Here is a 21,651-nt window from a genome sequence, read left to right as displayed (position 1 = left end):
TCCCCGCATGTGCACACATCTTCCATCACATTTCCCACCTGATACGCTTACACTTTCATTTGGAAATGCTCGCTAGCTCTCGTGTAATTTCAAACTATTGCTCATGGACACACTTAACTACGAGCTCATGTTTGGAAAAGATGTTTTCAAAGGCACAAAGAAGATCCTGGAAATAGATTAAGCACGGCCACAGATCATTGTACAGATACTTGCAGAACAAGCTGGAGGGAAAGATCTGTGTATTTTGGGAAGATGTGTTGGGAACAGTGGAGAGATGAGAAATCTGTAAAGGGTCACAGTGCTGACCTGTCCTTCAGGATGTCATCCGCATTGACTGGAAGATAAACACTGTATGGAATGGAAACATACCCTTCCATTGGTGTCCCCAAAGAGTACGTCTTCCTCCATGAGTCAGCGAGGGCCTGGGGACACCCAGCCATGAACTATTTTGGAGGCAATGACTTCAGCAAGTGGCAGGGGAAGCTATTGTGGAAATATGAATGTGTTTTCCATTGGGGAGTCCTCCAGGGAAGGACAGAAAGATCTTGGTGCCGATCCAACTCCCCTGTTTTTTTTTTTCACCCTTCTGGGAACGAAAGCCTTGCAAAATATGCAAGGAACCTTACTGAAGGCGAGTGCATTTGGTTTGTGCAAGCTCCATGAATCTATACCCATGCACAGATGGAAAGGTAGACTTAAGGAAGAAGGAATGAACTGCTCAAAACCATAACAGTGTCCTTCCCTAACAAGCTGGTCAACCATGCATGACAGTGTGATCTTTCTTTCCATTATTTCCACCTGCCAGGTGAAGACAGCACAACTCAGTCATGTTTTAGGTCTCAATACAGCACCTCACCTATCAAGAGGCAATGTGAGCTGGAGACAGAGAACTTAGAGGTTTACTCTTTTGCTTTGGCTTTCTGCAGCTCTGCTTTAGATCCTCGCAGTGCCTCTGAAGCCGGCGTGGCACTGCAGCATGCGTTTCGGTGAGTCGTTCTTCCTGTAGGCAGGCATCGACGAAGTCTACTTCTTTCGCAGAGTGCCAGAAGTAATTCTAGTGGCCGTCAGGCTTAAGGGACTGGCTTTGCTTGCCCACAAGCAGATTGCTCTGTAACCTCCAGATGTCCCAAAAGCTAAGAAACTGTGCTTATCTTGGGGCACCTAAGGAGCCTTGGGAATGTCGTGGTAGGGGACCAGCCACTCCATAGGAAATCTCTTGCAAGGCATACTAGGTCTGTCTCCCAAGGCAGAAGGGAGCCACACTATTAGGAAGAGAGGCTGATCCTCAAGCAGTGCTACACTTCAGAGCATTTATCCCAGGGCTTTTTGTGGGGGGCAGCAGAAGAAAGAGACTCCCCCTCTGTTGGTCAGCTCTCCTCCTGGTCTGAGTCCAGAAGCTGATGAAGGAACCAGCGTGTCTTTGAACACAGGCATGACCCAGTTGTTCTGCCTTAAGGGATTTCTAATGAGACTAATTTTTATCTGTATTTTTCCACATTTTTAACACTGTGTAATTGGGAATTTGGGATGGAAGCATGTTGCCTGCCCGTAATATTTTTGCCCATTTTTAGGCTTGGTTGCTTTATGTTATTAGTTTGCAAGACTCAAATACAGCAGATCTAACCTTGTGTTGCTTATTCCCTTCTCCTTGTTACAACTTTGTTTGCTGGAAATAGCAAACTAATTAAAATAGCAATTCCCTAAGAAGCATCCTGTGTCAGGGTTAGACCCGGTGCATCTCGGCACAAATAATGCTGCTGGTGCCAAAGGAGTAATGTCACGAGCTGGTGCCAGACTGAAGACCTGAAGCTTGTTATTGTGGAGGAGAATTATAGGTAAAAACACAGAACAGCTTAGAGAAAATGCGCAAGGTAACTGCTGATATAAAAAGATTTACTGACCATAATACATGGTTAATTACACTCATGATAAATAGATTCCTATACTTATCTTAGGAATATGGACAGCTTTATATATTTACCTTGGATTTTGTGGCTGTGGTTAAGCAATGGCTGGAAGTCCTCAGATGAGATTCACCATATGAATGCAAAGTAATTGAAGTTTGGGAGTGGGTTATTAAAATATTTCGGGTGACTGATACGCAGGATATTATAAGATCTTTGCCTGGATTGCGGCACTTCTTCAATACTTTGTTGCTTTTTGTGCCACCTTTAGAAAAAAAAATGATTTTTATTTTTTTTACAGAGCATACTTAGATGTCAATGAACTGAAGAACATACTCAAGCTGGATGGATCCACACACCTCAACATCTTCTTTGCCAACTCCTCCGAGGAAGAGCTGGCTGGAGTGGCAACTTGGCCCTGGGACAAGGAAGCCTTGATGCATCTAGGTGAGTGATAAAGATGTTTCTTCTTTGTAAAGCATTCTTTTGAGGCGCTAAGAAGTAAAGACAAATATGCGCTAAGCTCTGTTCTGATTTCTTATCATTGCTCTAATATATAGTCAGGGGAAAAAAAGTATTTCACGATTCCCAGATACTGGCTCACAACCAGGAAAATATTAGGTTATAAACCCAAAGCATATTATGGTATTTGTAGATGATGTCAAGCTGAAAGTATTTCACCTTTTAAGTGAAGCTACTTTACAGGGCATTCACTCCATGAGAGCACTTTGCAAAGAAGACTTGGGGGGATAGGTGAGGGAATGCAGACAAAGGTGAATTTTTAACCTTAACCTGTTGTGTTATGATCCTTAGTTCATCACTTAGTAAGTGTCCAATTAATTTTCTTTGCAGATTACAGTTAACATTTGTTACTATTTTTTTCCACCAGTGTGCAAAAGAGCAAACTGCTGAGAGATTGTATTTCTAACATGCATTTGAGTAGAACTGGGAAGAGTTTGCTACCCTGCAGATTGGCCTACATGCTTCATACGTAGTTTGCTGGCTATGGCTGTTGGAACCCCGGGGTCCAGACAGAGCTCTGCAACCTACGAAATGACCCATGGCCCTGACACCTCCAGTGGTTCTGGATCTGTCTTCCTTGCAAAATGTCATGCAAACCTCAAAAGGTTCAGAAGGCACTGTCTGAGTCTGTGTGTACTTATCTTAACTGCACCAACCTCCCTCAGGCTGCAAACCTGATCCGGTCATCTTTACAAAAGGAAGGATTCTTACAAGTTTTCCAGATGATTCTCCACCCTGTCTAGACCTTCCTAGGCTGGGGATGAAGTCCAGCCTCAGCCATGTTCAGTCTTTGTGAAAGGCTGAGCCACTTTTTTCCTTATCCAAGCCCACACTGAGCAAAACAAAAAAAGATGTGGCAAATGTAAAGCCCAGAAGAGGACAGCAAATATGGTGTTTATTATTCTAAAGCATACTAAACATACATTCTAAAGCTATGAGGGCTGAACTACAACTTTTCTGTATTCAGAAATACATTACCCCAAACCTCGATGTTAACACCTCTTTATAGTCACCTATCTCTGTAGCCAAAAGGCTCCATGGTCAGACCAAGCAGTTGGAGCTGGCTGCCCTACTTCTGTTAGTCAGCATTTTATTATGAAATCCAGCTCTGCAGCTGCTCTGGAAGAAGTGTGAGCAAACTTCCCTTCCCAGGAGCCGGCACTGACACACATCCAGACAAAATCTCCTGCTGAGCAGGGCTGGAAGTGAAGCCACTTCTGCTCTGCCCTGCCTCCAGCCCCATCTCCACAGGCTGGCTCCTGCTGGGAGCACCCGAAACAGCAGCTCTGGTTGCTGTTGGGAAAAACCATCCCTGCTGTTCCTACTGGAGTGAAATAAGGCAGGAATAGATCTGATTCACCCCTAAATGAGTATTTTCGTAGCTTCCCTTGGTATTGCCATGGGAGGGAGCAGAGAACAAGGGGAGAACTCCAGAGCGCTGAGAAGAACCTTCTGCAAGAGGGCTGGGGCTTGCCCAAAGCCCTGATGAGTTCTTCTGTCACTTCGTTAAGCTAATTGTCAACATCATGCCTGAGCAAAACAATTTAAATTCAGCTCCTACAGTGTATTGACAGAATTCATTGACCAAGGAGAGAAAAAAAAGACGTTAGCCAACAGTTTGAAGTTGACTTGCAGTGGAAAAAAAAGTAAAAATAAATAAATTATGGCCATAATTTCCTGTCATAATAGCCCTCCCAGACCTGTGCTTGGTCTGTAAGAATTCATCTTTAATCTTTTTTACTCTCTTCTATAAATCCAATATGTACTTAATAAAAAATATGAAATATGTCCTGTGGTGCAGATCTAAAGGCTGGGATAGAGATTGTCTGGGTGAGGGAGTTTATCTTTTCTGTAAAACTGCAATTGATTTAGATTCTTGACAGCTGTGAAAAATATAAATTTTCAACAAAGGCAAAAATAAAATCTCCCTCTCCAGCTGCCTCAGGGCTGTCCAATGCCAGAACCGTTTAGCCAGCCTTTATTATGAAGGCACATCCTGCTGGGGAATTTCACCAGTACTCCCAACATTTGAAAACAAACTCTGGAAGGGTCTTAGGGAGTGAGACCCCCACAGCACAACGCACCAAGGTGCTCTCTGGGTGTGAGTGGCTCCAGCTGGGTAGAGCCCAAGCTCTGGAGGAATCAGAGTATGTATCAGATAAAGGGGGAGCGAAGGACACTAGGAACATGGGAGCTCAGTAGCTGCACACTTGAAGGGCTGTATACAGCTGATGAGGCTTGTGGAGAACTAGTGTGAGAGCCAGCTCAGTGTTGTGAAAAGGACGTGCAGGCTCTGAACGTGGTATAGTAGGCATGATGTTGCAGTGTGAGTAACGTTGTTCACTCTTTTGTGTCTGTATTTAAATTTGCTGTTCAATTCTTTACACTAACTGTATATTTATGCATGCACCTGTGACTCCACTGTGTGCATGTGTTCACATGTGCCCAGTGCAAAGGGGAAGTCTTTTCTCTCTTGCTATCTGTGCCTGTGTCCTTGCAAGACATACAAAGTGGTCCTTCCTCTCCCTTCAGCATTGATAATATTAAAGCTGGAGCACTGGGTCATGTTTGGACACCGTACTTGAAGGAAAACATGAGACAACCAGGAAAAGCAAAGGAGAACAGACAGGGAGGTCTAGAAGAAGAACTGAGCTACAAGGAAAGGTTGACTGGGTTAGGGCTATTCAGCCTCAAGGAAAAGAGCCTGGAGTGGGGAAGATGACGGTCTCACAAAAGCTGGTGAAAGGGGAGGAGAATGGTCTGCTCTTTGTATTGGTGTGAGGCAGGACTCGAAGTCATGAACTTAAATTGCCAAAAAAATCAATTCAGATTAGATGTGAGTTAAGTCCTCGCAGCCGTAAGAATGAGTGCTGAAACTGATTGCTGGGGAACTCGTATCATCAGAGGTTGTAAAGAGACATTAGGCCAATATATGTGAGGGATGGCATAGACCTGATTGGTCCAGTGTTGTTTTGAGAGCTGGATTAGGTGGCTTCTTGAGTCTTCTCAGTTTTATTTTCCTGTAATTCCATGGTTATTGCAACAAAAAGACTCCAGGCAGATGAGAATGAAGAGTCTATGGTGCATCAGAAGCCGGTGATCTCATCTTCCCTGTGCTATAGTCACTGATAAAGTTCCTCCTGCCAAAGCCTTTTCTCTCCTTATTGTCACTAAGTTATTAGTGTACCATACCCAAGATTTATTTTCCTGCTATTAGTTTTACAAAGCAGTCTCCTGTTCTCATGGTAGGTAATATATACAAACAGTTTTAAATAAAAGGCTTGGAAAAGTTGAGGTCAATAAGCTAAATAAAGAAAATATGAAACATATAATAAATCCAAAGGTACATCTAACAGAGCTAAAAATATAATGCTTATGATTAATTCAATATACTATAAATCCTCACAAATTTACTATTTGCTTATCTACACATCCCATAATTCACACAACAAAAAAAATCACCATTGGCTTTCTTTGCACATATTTAACAACCATGCATTTTTTTATTTTTTTTCAGAATTATCACATTCCAGGATTTCTTTTTTTTTTTGACACATTAGACTTATGCATATTCATTAGCGGACTGTGCAGTTCAGATCAAACTAGGCTTTCCTGAGTGTATGAGCAGAGTGTATTTCTGACAGATACTTCAAAGCTGTCTACAGGATCAGAGCACACCCCACAGATATCTCCCCCTTCCCAGCATTGGTTGTTTTCCATTTTCTTTGTCCAGGTATTAGTTTGCAAATATTGGTGCAACTTAGTGCAATTTTTAGGGTGTTTCAGAAGTCAGTGGGTTTGTATTTTACATTTACCCTGTGTAATAACGTATGAGAGTGCTCCAGGTACGTTTTTTTTTGATGCTTGGTTCAAACGCATTGTTTACATTTGCCTGGGCAGAATCATTCCATTTCAGCACACTAAATGATCTGAAAATGCACCGTACAAAATAATTGTACATAGGATTTTTTGAGTTAAAAACCTACGAACCAAATTGAGCATAACCAGTGGAAAGACCAATAGTCACCGTGGTTTTGGTTTAGGACGTTGGACTTTGTCCCATGATTCCTCATCCTTGGGGTCCCAGATTAAGGATGAGATCAGACCTTGCTCTGCAGTTTCTCTGAGCAGGCAACGCGCTCGATTGTGCAAAGACATCCTATAGAGGATTCCATGACCTGCTGGTGAATCTTCCTCTTGCTGTTGTGAGGAAGACAAGACAAATGTAGAAGCTCTTTTCTTTTCCCTTTGCAGGTGGCATTGTGCTGAATCCTTCCTTCTATGGGATTCCTGGCCACACTCACACGATGATCCATGAAATCGGGCACAGCCTGGGGCTCTACCATGTCTTCCGGGGGATCTCAGAGATCCTCTCCTGCAGCGATCCATGCATGGAAACGGAGCCCTCCTTCGAGACTGGAGACCTCTGCAGTGACACCAACCCCGCTCCTAAGCACAAGCTGTGTGGGGATCCGGGACCTGGCAACGATACGTGTGGTTTTCACAGCTTCCTAAACACACCTTTCAGTAACTTCATGAGCTATGCAGGTACGTGGGCTTCCTCGGTTTGCTGCTGGTGTCTGTGGTTGGGTGGGAACTGAGAACAGCAATATCAGCTCTCATTTCTGCAGTGTATTTCGTATAGGACTTTTTGCTGACATGTAAGTCCATTGGTATAGGACCGGTCTTGATGGGGACCAAATTTGATGGCCTCAGGAAATCCTTCCACTTCTGTTGTTTTTCTTCTCTGAGTTTTCCCAAACTTTACATAGTTTCATGTGATTTTCAGGTAGAAGGCTTGGGGAAGGACAGAAATGAGGCAAGCATTAAAAAAGAGCTCTTGAAGGCTTTACAGCAAATTTGACACCCTATTTTCCTGAAACCTTGACGCGTGATCTGAATCTTTGCACAACTCAAATTCAGAGGTTGTTTACCCTCTCCTCAGGAGACAGTACATGTCAGATGAATATTGATACCACCAAGACTGTGGGAATGATATCTAATGAGACACTGCTCATGCCTCTGTGAATTCTGTCCGTTCGAATACTATGTTTGTTGTTTGATTCAGATTCACTGCAGTTGAGCTGCCATCACTCACACCTGAGTTTCCTCATCAGGGTGTGAATACTGGGACAGCACCTGGATTGGGATTGCTCTGCTGGTCAAAGACTACCAGCACGGTGTGCTGATTTGTTCTAGAAGTGCAAACAGCTCTGTGCCAGTGCGGTAAAACCAACCCTTAAGGGAGAAAAAGCTTTTTAAGCAACCCCCTGATTTTGTAGCTACAACTTTGCAGGCTTCTGTTGGCACAGCTCTGTTGCTCGGGGATGCTGGTTTATAGCACTTCTACCATGAGAACATAATACAAAGAGGGCATGAGCTCCTGTGACCCCTGCCCATCAGACAAGGGCAGGGTGGGCTCCTTGCTCCTCCCCGAGAAGTTCAGGGGGAGCTGAAGGATCCCCTGTTATTTCTCAGAAGGAACAGGGAATACCTGGACTTGTATTTTTTATCTCAGGTCGCAGGGTCTAGCTGTGCTGAAGGTCTGTGACACTGAGCTGACAGCATCCACAGCATTTTAACGGGGACCAATACAATCATAGCCACTGAAGGGCACCTTAATACTACAGGCAGAAACACAGATTGCCCACTCAAAAGGTCACAAGAGTGCTTATTCTGTAATAAAACTGTAGGGAAGCAAAATGTTTAATGTCATCTGAGGCACAGATTGAAATGATTTATAACATAAATGCTTTCATGCCCTTCATGGCACTAGCTAAACGTGATGCTTAGTTTTCTTTTTATTTTTCTGTTCGTTTAGAAGGTGTTTTCAGGGGCAAGCATGCAAGCACTGTGTCAGCTCCTAAATGTGTTATGCACTTTGTGCATGTGGCAGGGCAGAAAGTCTCATGCCTGCTAACAGTCTGCTGGTCACTTCACACAAATAAGTCGGTGCCACTTGGGATTTACAATATCCCTCCACCAAATCTGCCTGTGTGTATGTGAAAAGGGGTGGTGCGTGCATGTCTCAGAACCCTGAGGTCTCGTCTTCCAAAGAGAACTTGCCTTGCCAATTGTCTCGAGAGTTGAGACGGAGAGGCAGAGCACAGAGATGCGTATCTGCTATTGGGAGCTAAGTATGTGCTGGTGTGCTGAGCAGAAACCTTTTTTTTTTCTTGAAAAATTAAGTGAAGCGACATGATAGGTATCTCTAGAGCTCATGCATGAATCTGTTTGCTTTTCTGTTGTTGCCAGTGGAATAAAAATCGTATCAGGATATCAAATCGCTGTAGAAATACCTTTGAAACATCTAGGTTGAGGTCATGCAGCTCTAAACATCGCCTTTCTTGCCCTCCTCTTTTGCTGCTCATATACAACTTGGTCCCATTGTGCCTGCCTAACAGCCATCTGTCCAGTCACCCCCAACTTGGTAGCAAAGCACCAACTTAAAGGGTAACTTCTCTTTCCCCAAAATAGCAAGTGAGAATATCTAGGAGATCAAGAAGTGTGAGAAAAGCTTTTATTATTTTTACAAGTCCACCTAGCTGTGGTGTTCCCAAATAAAAGGTAGGCTAGTCTTTTAGACCACTCTGTATGAAAACAGCAGGAATTCTGCTTCTGAATTCTGGTGGAATAATCATCCCAGCAAAGCGTGTTGAATTTCTCTAATTATAATTTCATTTGAGGATCTCGAACCTTTCTTGAAATCGAGTGGTAAGTGAAACATCTCTCCCCCTCACCCCCTCCTGCCCCCAGCCTGTGCTGATGTTTAAGCAGATTGAGAATGCAGGTCATCTTTCTCCCGTGCCATTGTCTCACTGCTTTGTCCTATATATATTTTATTGTTCCTTTATGATGGCTATTAAGGGCCTTTGTCTCCTTCTGGGCTTCCGTGAAGAATATTTATGGCTTTTACAGCATGCTTAGGGATAGACCATCGACAATTATTGAGGTAATCCAGAGATGTCATATTAAAGCAGCTTTTTGTGAAACCACAGGGATTTGTGGATACTTTCATGCTGGTGGTGCTGTGCGTGTTTGATGAGGGGAGGTTCACCTCTGGGTGGAATTAGGTGAGAGACAGGAGAACCTATGACCTGGGGTGTCCTTACCCCTTCAGTGGCAGCAGGACAACATTTGGGGCTGGCATTTGAGCAGGATCTCAAGTGAAGCTGACTCCTTTTACTTGTGGCTCAGGGAAGATGTGGTAAGCTTTTAAATTAGCCAGCAGATTCACACTTCTATCTAGAACAAATTCATATTTTTTGAGTTTCACAGGGCATGGACTTGAAGACATCAGAGCATCTAGCAGTGGTATTATATCAAACCGCCGACTTACATGCAGGCAGGCAGCTCCCCGAACAGCCTTCGGTGACCTGCGTCTTCCCAGAAGAGCGCAGTACTTGACCTGTGCAAAACTGTCATTGTTGTTTGTGTCGCGGCAGCGTGCAGCGGTCCCATCTGGGACTGAGATTTACTGGGCTGGGAACTCTGCAGGCATACGTGGAGAAACACTGTGTTTTCAAGAGCTGTTCATCTGATGGGAAGAGTACCAGAAAAATGGTTTAAGCGTTAGCATCAAGTTCTTCAGCGTAGCTTTGCTGGGTGACTTTGCATAACATATTTATTCCTTCTGTGATTTGCACAATGGAGAATTGGTAATTTTCTACTTCTCCAGGGCATTGCAGTTGTAAAATCGTGTGATGTTCAGATAGTACTAGATGTGTTTTTGTTGCCAAACCATGTTTGAGAAAAACAGATGAAGTAAGAAATGAGAAATGGATATTTATGGGAAATTCTGCAGCAACTTATTTCTCCATTTTGAATGAATAAGAAATTTGAAATATCAAATATGTTTTGCAGTTTTCAGAAATGGATTAAAATCATAATGGTGATGGAAGTTATTCAACTGCACCAAAATTTTCCCTTGTTAATCAGTGATTATGAATTATTTTCTTAAACTGATCTTTGAGAACATTTTGATTTGTTCATTAGAAACTTTGAGAACTTTTAAGAGTTATTTAACTATTATTTTTTTTTAATTCTGGATTCTTTCAATTAAGAAAACTGTAAAAGTCCATTGCACACAGTTTGTATGAGCCCCAGTTTATTTGGTTTATCCTAGCACTAGCTGTCCTTTATCCTTTTATCCTCTCAGAGATGTTCTTTTAGACATGAAATCCTTCTAAATTCAGAGGCCCACTGGTAGCCCCAGCCCTGACCAGAAGGTGCTGCATGGAGGGTTTGAGTTTCGTCACCTGCAGGTGTCTGTCCTGTCTTGGGATGATCTCTAGGTGCTTCATGTGTGTCCCGAACCAGAGGGAGGCAACGTTTATTGGTTTATTTTTTCCTTTTCAACTTCTCCTTCCTTTCACCTGCCTCCCCAAGTGATGACTGTGGTAATTCGTTCACAGGCCATTAACTTTTGAAAGCTGCGAGGCCTCATCCTGCCCTCTGCAAGAAGCTCCCATTCACCAGGCTGTAATTCTCTCTCTTGCTCCCATCGTGACTCCTGTGTGGTTGATACAGTTTCTGTTTTAATTCCAGATGATGACTGCACCGACTCCTTCACGCCCAACCAAGTGGCCAGGATGCACTGCTACTTGGACCTCGTCTACCAGAGCTGGCAGCCTGCAAAGAAGCCAGCTCCTATTGCAATTGCCCCCCAGATTGTGGCTCGGACCTCCGCCTCTGTCACCCTGGAGTGGTTTCCGCCCATTGATGGACACTTCTTTGAAAGGTGATCACACGCTGCTCTGTACTCCTGCACTCCATTGAAGGGGAAGGGGAGGCAGGGGAGCAGCCTGGGGCCCCGCTCCTGGAGAGCAGCTTTAACATGTGCTACACTCAGCCTGGGTTAAGGCTCTTTCTTAAATTGGTTCATATTGAGGAGGTTATTGATCTGTTTTCTGCTCTGCCTTTCTCAGCCTGTAGCACTCTGTTGAGAGCCATTGATTTGCCATGTAAAGGGCAAATCTTTTTCCATATGTTATGGGAGGAATTTTCAATCAGCAATTCTGGCCTTGTGATTCCTGCAGTTTTTGCTGCTCATGAGTACCTGTGGGCTTCAGCTCTGTCTGCACGTTCCCCCTCCTCCTCTCGCACGTTTCCTTTCCAAGGACAAGGGGAATCTTGTTTCTACTGCCGTGACAGCACAGAGCTCGTGGGCAGTGGTGTTTCCCAAGGGCAGGAGGTGCAGGACCCGGGAGGGGACAAACGCTGCCTCCTTCCCTGAGCTGCAGGTCTGAGAAGGGAATCGAGCAAGGCACAATCAAACCCTTAAAGCCCTGAATATCCCACAAGTGTCATTGTGCTGCACCTTGAGCAGAGCCTGTAGGTCACAGCATGTGTATGTGCACACGTTCATGGCTCGCAGCCCCATCGTACCAATAGTGAGGAATTAAAATGAATGCGCAGCTGTGGGCAAGAGATGCACCACACAACAGTTCACAGCCAAAACCACCCTGCCTCAGGCACAACCTGAGCAACTGGGCAGTCTTCAAAATACACGGGTGTCCAGCACAGAGCTGGATGTGCTGTGGGAAGAGAACTTCCTAAATAATCAACCATCTCGCATTGCCATTAGCTCACCTTGGGTGTTTGCCTGTCCACTCCATTTCTTGCTCTGTTATTTTACAGAGAACAAACTTTAAGTGTCCTTCAGGACTGTAGCAATGCATACTGCAGGAGGCCAAATTTACAAGCATATTAGCACCCAAACAGCTGTCTCAGCACTGCTGCTTTGTTCAGTGAGAGCACCTTGAAAGCCGCTATCTTAAGCATGGGTGAAACTCCTTCCAGCCCTGCTAGGACAACGTGGCCATTTTGGTGTCCAGCCTGTACTTTATGGGAGTAGGCAGATAGGTGTCATTTTCTGCTCAGAGGAGATTTTCCACTTTTATGGCAGATTAATATAGGGGATGGGGGAATCAAATTATATCAGGAGTTGATAAAGACAGGGCTTGTGCTCTGAACAGTGCTCAGTATTTGTGCTCAGTATTTGTTTTAATTGCAGTTTTGCATCTGAATCCTTTTATTCCCTATGTGTGAAAACGACTTATGTGAAGTTCTGAAAATTAATTCAGAATTTTTTGGCCCATAATCATTTTTAGGTAAATTAAGTTTCTCCAATTTAATTTAGATTTCAGAAGATACTGACTGTGCGTTAAATAAATACCATCTGCCTCTTAAAACACACTGATGCAGAGTTAATTGTTATGTAACCAAATATGTCTTTATTACATATTTCTTATAACTCAATCAATATGTTCTTAATAACTCCTAGTTAGTTGCTTCTTAAATGACATACAGTGGATAGCCTGCTAAATCTAAAATTTCATAACAGAGTTATATGTTAAGTAGTGATTTTTTAGAAAAAATATCCTTTGGGTTTTCAAATCCATGTGCTGTTTTACTGAAGAGATTTAAAGAGACAGTTTCAAATACTTTGTGTCCAATTCCTTGTTAAAATGGGATTCTGAGTACTAAAAGATAGAGAAATGTTGCTGTGACCATTGTAAAATGTCACTGAAATCTATAAATTGCTCTGTCTAAAACAAGCCCAAACTTCTGATGTATTAATCAAAACACATGTGATGGTAGCGTTGTAGTGACTAACACAGCCCATGTGCTAAACTCCCAGTACCTGTGTGTCCGGCAGTGCCTGGATAGATACGTGCCTGTATCAATTCACAAAATTGGGTCACTGTGCAAGACAAGTAGGAGGTAAAATTGGCCAAGTATAATCTTATCTGTGTGTGGGAATACTGTAAATCTTCGCAGATATTTTTACACAAAGTGCACACCATGGCCCAAATTTTACTTGCCTCACTTGAATGAATAAACTCATTCACTTCAATGGGACTATTCATGTAAAAAACAGAGGACTGATACTCAACTGCTGAGTGCCTTGGGCCTGGTTTCTAATGCTCGGAGGCCCCTTCCATGCTGTTTTGACAGTGTAAAAGGGCCTTAAAAGGCTGAATGGCTCTGGCTACATTAGCAAGCATTGTGGCCCAATATAAGTAGATCTCTAGCGCAAAACAGTCGTTAATGAAGACCTGACGTCAAGCCGGTAGGGGCTTCAGGGGTGTTTGCCTCAGCCTAGCTCGAGCCTGGTCCTGTGGCTGGGATGCCATCAGTTGGAGCACATCAGGTGTGGTCCGGGGGCACATCTTGCACTCCAGCTTCCAGCAGAACAGGGTCCAGCTTCCAAGCTCTGGGACTGCTCCGAGCGCTGCAGGTGGGGAAGATGAAGAGTTTCACTTCAAAAGCTCTCTCCCGATCCAAACTACAAGGCTTCTGGAGGTGCACTCCGTGCAATTGAAGTCCCTTTTGTTCTCTAGAGCTGTGCATAGGCAGTGACCTCTGCTTAATGAAAGTCAGGAAGGAAAAACTTAGCCTTGTGTTTAAAAATGTAACCCTGGTCTGGCTGTACGTGTGGGTGAGGTCCCAACAGCTCTGTGGCTGCAGGGGGATGAAGCATGGAGGTAAAGGGCCCCGTGCCTCTTCCCTACTTAGACGCAACTGTCACATTGCCACAATATTTGGTGCTTTTCTCTTAAGGCCTCAGTTCTAGAAATTACGTGATGTCCCTGAGTATTGTGGTTGGATGTGGCAATCTTGAAGGTCTTTTCCAACCTAGGTGTTTCTATGATTCTGTGATTAATTATGTGGCTCTGGGGACAGAGAATACTGCTAAGTCGCAGTTCTTGTGGGTCTGGGGGTGCCCATCCTGTGTCCTCATGCCTTGGCTGTGCACAGAAGTAAAATCTTCCTGGCAGACTCTCCTTACCTGGTTCATGTATAGAGCTGATGGGTGCTGTATTGCTCCAGAGAGTCATTTACCTGCATATAAACTTGCCAGCATGTGTTTGACCCTTAACTCCAGCAGCTGGTTGAACTTCTAAACATCTTTAGTAATAAAATACATCAAACCCCAGCATTTCTTCTTGTTGTTGCTACCTATGGGATTGGAATAGTTGCCATTCCCCATACTACCACACACACAAAAGAAAAATGAAAATGTTGCATGCACATATAATAATACGTGATAATGAAATAATAATAGAGCCAACAAAACAAGTGAAAACAAGTGAGAAGAAGAAAACTCTATTCATTTCCTGACTGCATCTATTAGATGCGTTCATCTGCTGTCGCTAAGCATCCATTCATGCGCCTCCTGTTTGATATGCGTAGGCGGGATGTAAACAGTTATTGTAATAGGGCTCTGCAGCAGATTCTGCTTGGACAGAAAACTTTGAATGCATCTGCTCTTCCAAGTTTTCATTGAGGTGACTGTATTAATTTCCATGAATCTGATGCTATCTCATTCTTAGCAGGCAAATATTTTGGCCAGTATGTTTCCCAGATCTAGATGGCTGGGCTTGATAATTGCTTGCTTAAATCTTGCTGGAAAGTTTCAGTGCCTTGGGGGGGGGGGGGAGGGCACTGATACTGAATTCCAAGCAAGCAGGTATAATTTAGTCCGAAAACAGGCATTGGTTACCGAAAGGAATGACAGATTTTTACTGGTTTGGGATTGCCCACTAAACTGATGCCAGCCCTGATGAGAATTGCCTGTTTTTCACTAGTAATCTTTATGTTTTGAATCCACCTCCCTGGAATATCATGCTGTAGGAATTAATTCCTCCTGTGCTCTGAACTTCAGAAGCTGGAATTTCCCCAGTACTTGGTTTGTTAGAAAACAGCAAAGTCTAGATTTTCCATTACCCTGCACTTTGGGGAATCGTGTACCGGCGTATAAGGTGTCAGATATGCTATCATTCCTAATTAACAGCGTTCTGAACCATTTTATGCTCATTTTGTCTTGCTGTCAGTGGCTACGTAAGGTGTAAGGATCTGGCTTAGCTTTTCATAAGCCTGTAAATACAATTCCATAATTAGTTTTGACATCCATGGCTGTTTGCAGGATTTGTGTTCAAGAGTCTGCAGACCAAAATCTTTAACCCAGGAGTCATCCCCTGTGTAACTCCTTTCAGCCAGTGGAGTTACATCAGGGTTGAGTTTGGCTCCCAAACTGGAAAAGTAAAAAGAGAAAGTTTGCTCATAGCCTTTCCCACATGATGCTCCTTGTGATTTCTCTTACCTCCAAGTCCTTGCTGGTAAAAAGGAAATGTTTGTCCATAAGCCTACAGTTTTTTCCACCATGGCAGCCTGTGATGAAATTGTATAGCTGCTAATTTGAGTAAAAAGCAGTCCTAATTGTGGAAACTTGGCTTTCAAAGCCCTGTCCTCATCCAGGACCAAGCACTAATGCTGGAGTCTCTTTGTAGAGAAACTGAAATATTATTATTGCAAGGATTTCTATCCTTACTGTTGGTGGATGTGTCTGAAAAACAACTGCACGATAATAATCCTACATTTTGATTTCTCGGTCCCATTTTTTCCAGATTCTTGATTTATTTTTTTTTTTTTTGCATATACTATTTAGGCATGCTGAATTAAGCACTTAAACCACTGCTAAATAGATGGCTGAGAGATGAAACAGGGAGGTGGTATCATACCAATAATACAGGTGGGTGAAGTGAGACAGAGAACAGAGAAGTTATTCGTGGCATGCCCAGGTTTGTTCATTATGACTGGTACAGATCGTGCAAGGAAGATCTTTGCCTCCATTCCCTCTGTTCTACCCCATTGCCACACTTCATCCTGTCAGATGTTTTCAGCAGGTGCATCCCTCTCTGCGATGTCTGCTGGTTCAATCCTTTAATGTCTCTTTGCAGGGGTGGCGGCAGGCCATACTGAAATGGATACGAGTTTTACCACTGATTTCATTCCAAGTCCCCCCTGTCGACAATCCCTGCTTCCGCCTAATTAAGCCAACTGAACGTTGACTTTCAAATAGATCCCTGTCAACAAATAGGAGATGCTAAGCCATAGAGCAGCTGAGCATGTGTCGTCCCTAGCACCAAAAGGAAACAAGGACGCACAGCCTGGGAGGGTTGGGGGGGTAACTTCGCTGTCCTCTTCTGCCTGAGGATCACAGTGTCCTTTGCAAAGCTATGCTGAAATCAATCACAGTGGGAGATGGTTGAAATTTGCTTGTCTGATTATAATAATTGATGACTCCATCCTTACTTACTTGGGGTGTTTAGAGAGTGCACTGTGTTGTGCACAAATTGTTTGCCTAAAACTTCTGTTCTTTCCTAGTTGCATTTGTTCTCTTAAGATCACTAATTCTTTCTTTTGTTTTGGGTGGGCGTCATTCGTTAAAGCAGAACAATGAATTAAGAATAATAAAAAAGTTTCTGGGATCAAAACACATATTCTGGGTCATACTGGTGCCAAACTGTGAGACTCCGAAGAACGTTAGGGATGAACTGTGTGAGCCACGTCCTCAACTGATATAAATCACTTTAATGTTAGGGAATGTATTAGAGTTACACTAGTCTACATCAGTTTAAACCCTCACCTTGTGAACGTATTAGCAAAAATATTTATGAATCAGTGTTTAACTGGGCTTTCCTGTTCATCAGCTTCTGCTGATAGGGCTTTATTGACAGTAGCTGGTATCAGACCTGTTGTCTAGTTGAAGTAATGTTGGCATTGGGCAGTGAACTGCCTTTCCCAACGCCACGTCATGCCATCTGATGGCATGGGGCCATAAGATGTTTCAGCTCAAAAAGAGCCATCTGCTGGTACCAAGGCTGCCAGGTACTGAATCCAGTTTCCCTTCTGGAAAGGATTAAGGGCATGTTCTTTTCTGTATGATCACAACCCGCCCCTTTCCAGACTTCTAGTGATCGGGGCAGTGAGACAACTCCGAAAGCAGGTCCTTGCACATTTAGCAAAGCCATGCTTCACAGAGCAGCTCTGTCTGGTGCTTGCAGAGTCTGGGACTTTACTGTGTCCTCTAATCACTGGTAAGCCCAAGGCCCTCACAGTCCTGAAGATGTCACAGGTTCATGCAATAAATCCATGGTGCGAGCAGGAATAGATCTGAAATCTCCTGAAACCTGTTTCTCTGCTCTGTCCGCTAAACAACACGTATTTCCTTTGTCAGGGCTTGATCCAGGTGTAGTTAGGGAAAAAAGAAAAAGACACAGCTGAGTGTGGTTTCACAGGATACTGTCATTGTATTTGTGTTTGTTGGTGGACTCACACAGATGCCGTCTTCACAAGCCGTTAGCCCAAACCTACAGAAGATCAGGGTCAGATAACACTCTTGTCGGTGCTGTAAGAAAAGAAGGTTAAGTGGAACTGAATTCTAAGTCTTACTGTTTTTACTATAGTTGAATAAGCAGCTCAGTCGGCTGTTACTAAGGTGGTGTGTTTTCCTGTTTTCCTGGCCTCCTAGAGAAGTGGGATCAGCATGTGATCTGTGTGTGGAAGGAAGAGTCCTGGTGCAGTATGCCTTCAGCGCCTCCTCCCCGATGCCCTGTGATCCCTCGGGGCACTGGAGCCCGCGGGAAGCAGAAGGTAAGTCACGGGCAGGGGCGAAGTCGTGGCAGGGGAGAGGTTGGGCCAGAGAAAAAAGAGCGCCATGGAGCGGGTGGGAACCCCTGGGAGAGGGTGGCTGGCTGTACCTGCGTGTAGCATGAACAGAACTAGAGGACAAGTAAATACACTGCGTCCTTGTAGTAATGCCCCTGGCTGAAATACCTGTGTTTGGCCCCCGTGTTCTGGCCCTGCCCATGAGTTAAATGAATTCCGGGAGCTGAACCTGAATTTCAGAAAGCAGTGGAGTGCCAAGAAACACTGACCATTCACATCTGCCAGATGAATTCCTCAGGGGAGCTGTTTACTCCTTCTACTCCAATTCCAAAAGTGAAGAATTGCATGTTATTTGTTTGGACCTGATTTCTGCTGCCTTTGCTTGCACTGCGATGTAACAGGCTGCACCAGCAGACCTGCTGGAAGGAGCAGAGACTGCCCTTTGGGCAAGGACTCCTGCAGGAATGCAGGTGACTGCATCAACCTCAGTCTAGTTTGGGGTGCTGTGCAAGTCACGCTTACAGCTCCTCTCTAGAGCAAGTTGGAAGGAAAATGGTCTGCAGAGACGGTCGTACAATGCCATTAGATCTCCATCATTAACTCTACTCTCTACATACCTTCCATTATGCACAAAGTTGGATGCAGTAGAGTATATTTAAGAATATACGAGGCAGAGGTCAGTAACCACAAGTTATGGTTTGGGAAGAGCAGAGCATTATTTCATTCTGTCCATCACGAGCTATTCCTTCAGGTGCAGCACACGCAGGGCCCAAACTTCGCTGAAAACACACAGATGGGCTCGTTGAACTCAAACGTCAATGCCTGAACTTTGTGAACTCATTATACAAATTTCTTCTTGTATTAAGGGCTTCTCTGTCCTGCAGCTAGGGTGCATGGGAGTTAATCTACAAGGAAGATAATCTGTAAGCTAGTATAGTGACATATTTAATGTTGGCACGCAGGATCCCTCCCTGGTCCTCATGCCAGCTTGTGCAACAGATTATGCCCCTGCTGTGTGAAGGGACAGGATGGACGGGCAAAGTGCTTCTTGCCCTGCATGCCCAGATCAGAGGTGAGGGGCTCCTCGGGGGGCCGTGGTTCACCCCAGCTCACCCCTGGTTTGGACATCCAAGGGCCAGGCTGCCGGGCACAGCACAGAGTGCACCTGCCCCTTGAGTGGATGTTGTGGAAGAGATCCATCCTGGGAAGCAGCGCTCCAGCTACGAGTGTGACCGGATTACCAAGTAAACAGGATTAGCGAAGTTTGGATCACTTGCAGTTGTAGTGCAGGGTAGAAAGACTGAATTTCCACCTCGCCAACAATTACAAGGCTTTGAAACCTGATTTTGTTTGGAACAAAACCTGAAACTTTTGAAATTCTCCATGAAGGAAAATTAAAAACAAAAAGTGTTTGAGGTTGGCCAGAATGTTTTGTTTAGCTTATATAATTCCTCCTTCGTGAACTTCAGTTCAATTATGACATTTGAAAAAATCTCCTCTTAGTATATAATCTAGGGCAAAAGCAACTTTTAATATCAAAATGAAAAGTGATTGAAAGTGCAAAAGCAAAACGATTTCTTCCAAAAATGTCAAAACACAATGTTCTAATATTATTAGAACTTTGTTCCCATTTTCTCTTCCAGAATAAAATTTTGGCCAAATAAACCGAATTTTGCAAAGTGTTTTGATTTTGAAAGAACTGCGTATTCTATTGAGATACTCAGTTCCGTCAAAATTTCTCCAACGAGCTCTGATTTGAAAACTTCTAGATCTCGCACGTCTTGCCAGCGGCATCATTCCTAGAGAAACTAAGCTACTCTAAGATTTATTACTCAGCTGCATTTTGCATTTAATTTCCTCTTCTTACAGTGTGTTCCTGCATATTCTTAACTATGAAGGGTGAAGTCTGATCCTTATCTGTCTCATTCGATTGCTGTTGTGCCATTGCTCTGGAAAGAAAATTTGGGAATCCTGTCCTCTTACTGCATTAACAAATTGTCTCCACTTTAGGGTAGAAAATACACCAAGTGTATGGTATTTGTTGCTCTCTAATTTTCTGTCGTCACTACCACACTCCCTGACATTCAGGATCTCTGCCTGTTTGCACTTGGTCTGAGTTACAAATAGCACAGTTAAGTCATTGCCTGGCTTCTTTAATTGTCTATCTGTGAGTGCTCAAGCATGCAAGCTTTAAATTCACTTTCTGCAAGTGTTCATGTATGTAAATCTCCACTGCTTGAACGTTCATGGAAAGTGAATACAAAAGAGGCATAAGCATGGCCAAAATGAACTCATTTGAAAACCTGAGACAACACTCACGGGAAATGGTTTGTAGTACTCATCCAGCCTCTTACCAGAAAACCACATTTCTCACATGTCCCTGCAGTGGCTCTGCACATGGTCGGTCTCATTTCATGTCCCTGAGGTCTCGCAGCATTGTTACTCTGCACAGCTACCCAGCTCTGTACAGCCCGTGGGCTGTGCCCACTGTAAAACTCTTGCTCCGGGGATGTGTCCTTCCTAGTGCCTTGCTGGTGCCAGAGTGTGGTGGGGTGCAGCCCCCTGGGCTGAGATATTTTGTGATCCTTTCCCAGCCAGTTGTGCTACTTGTTTGAGAGGCTGTGTGCTCCTCAGCAGCAATTGTGGGAAAGCACAGGAGATCAGGCAGTTCTGATTTACTCTTTACCTTTTCTTTAGAGCAAGAAAGCTCTAAGCTGTCTGTATTCTCACCAGCATCACCAGCTAGATGGACAGACCTTAGAGCACCTCCACAGCTCTGGCAAAGGGACTTGTGATTTTGACTCAAACCTGAGGAAGTACCCTTGCTTACTGTGCAGTATCTGCATTTCTCAGTGAATTCCCACTGCTTGCCACTATTGACTAGGAAAAGGGTGAGTCTGGAGGTCCCTTTGTCTTGATCAAATAGGGAATGAGGCAGGTGAGTTGTAGTTGTGACAGCAACAGGCAGCCAAGAGGCTGCAGATCCCAGCTGACCTCCCCGTGCAAGCGTCTCACGTCTCTGTCCCCATGGCAGGGGCAACACGGGGGCATGGGTGAAGGCTTGCGCTGACACGCCAGGCTGTAGATGTGGCTGATGTTTCGGGTGAAACCTCCTTCCCCACCTGCCATCCCTGCTGTCTGACTGGAGATGGGATTTGGCTTATTCTCATAAACCTCACATTTGCATTTTGCTTGTGTTTGGCAAGATGTGAGACTGTGTGAAATGCTCTTTTATGACTGATCTCGCTGACGATCTCATAAGCTAAAGGGTTTTCAGAACTTAAGTGTGCAGGGGCACAAGAACCACTCCATCATTTCCTTTTAAATAAAAATATTTGTCATTTTCATAGTATGCACCCATGTAGGGAAATCTAGTTACATGGAATAACGTTTTGAGCCTGTCCTGCAATTAAACAAGCATTTCTTACTCAGCTCTAGGTGTCTAATATATAAGAAGAGGACTATTTGTCTGAACCACAGTACTTCATTTAGGATTTCAGTCTGTGCAAGAATATGGTCAAGCTCCAACTCTTGCCAGGTAGAGCAGTTTTCGCTCAGGAGGCACCAGTGCTCTCTCAGTTCCCTGCACAGGTGGTTGAGTTCAGTTCACCTGAACTCAGATGATTGCTCCCTGGTCTACCAAAGCATGGAGGTTTATTCACTGTTTAAGCCTTGCAGAGATTTTGGACTGGCAGAGGTGAATTTTCAGGAGCCTGACGGGGGGCCACATCTAAAAACCCGCCAGGCTGCGAGCTATTATTCAACTCCA

At 44.1% G+C, this 21,651-nt stretch overlaps 1 protein-coding gene across 3 annotated transcripts in view; it reads left to right on the top strand.

The window, feature by feature from the left end:
• PAPPA (pappalysin 1) overlaps positions 1–21,651 on the top strand; it is a 362,370-nt gene that overhangs the window by 228,578 nt on the left and 112,141 nt on the right. For all 3 annotated transcript variants that reach the window (XM_013182853.3, XM_013182852.3, XM_066981035.1), the window contains 4 exons: positions 2,206–2,351; positions 6,681–6,974; positions 10,974–11,166; positions 17,746–17,867. In XM_013182853.3, coding sequence (XP_013038307.1) covers positions 2,206–2,351; positions 6,681–6,974; positions 10,974–11,166; positions 17,746–17,867 — 755 coding nt within the window. The remainder of the gene's footprint in view (positions 1–2,205; positions 2,352–6,680; positions 6,975–10,973; positions 11,167–17,745; positions 17,868–21,651) is intronic.

This window comes from Anser cygnoides, chromosome 20 (assembly GCF_040182565.1).
Source record: "Anser cygnoides isolate HZ-2024a breed goose chromosome 20, Taihu_goose_T2T_genome, whole genome shotgun sequence".
NCBI lineage: Eukaryota > Metazoa > Chordata > Aves > Anseriformes > Anatidae > Anser > Anser cygnoides.
This window is presented reverse-complemented; position numbering and strand designations above follow the sequence as displayed.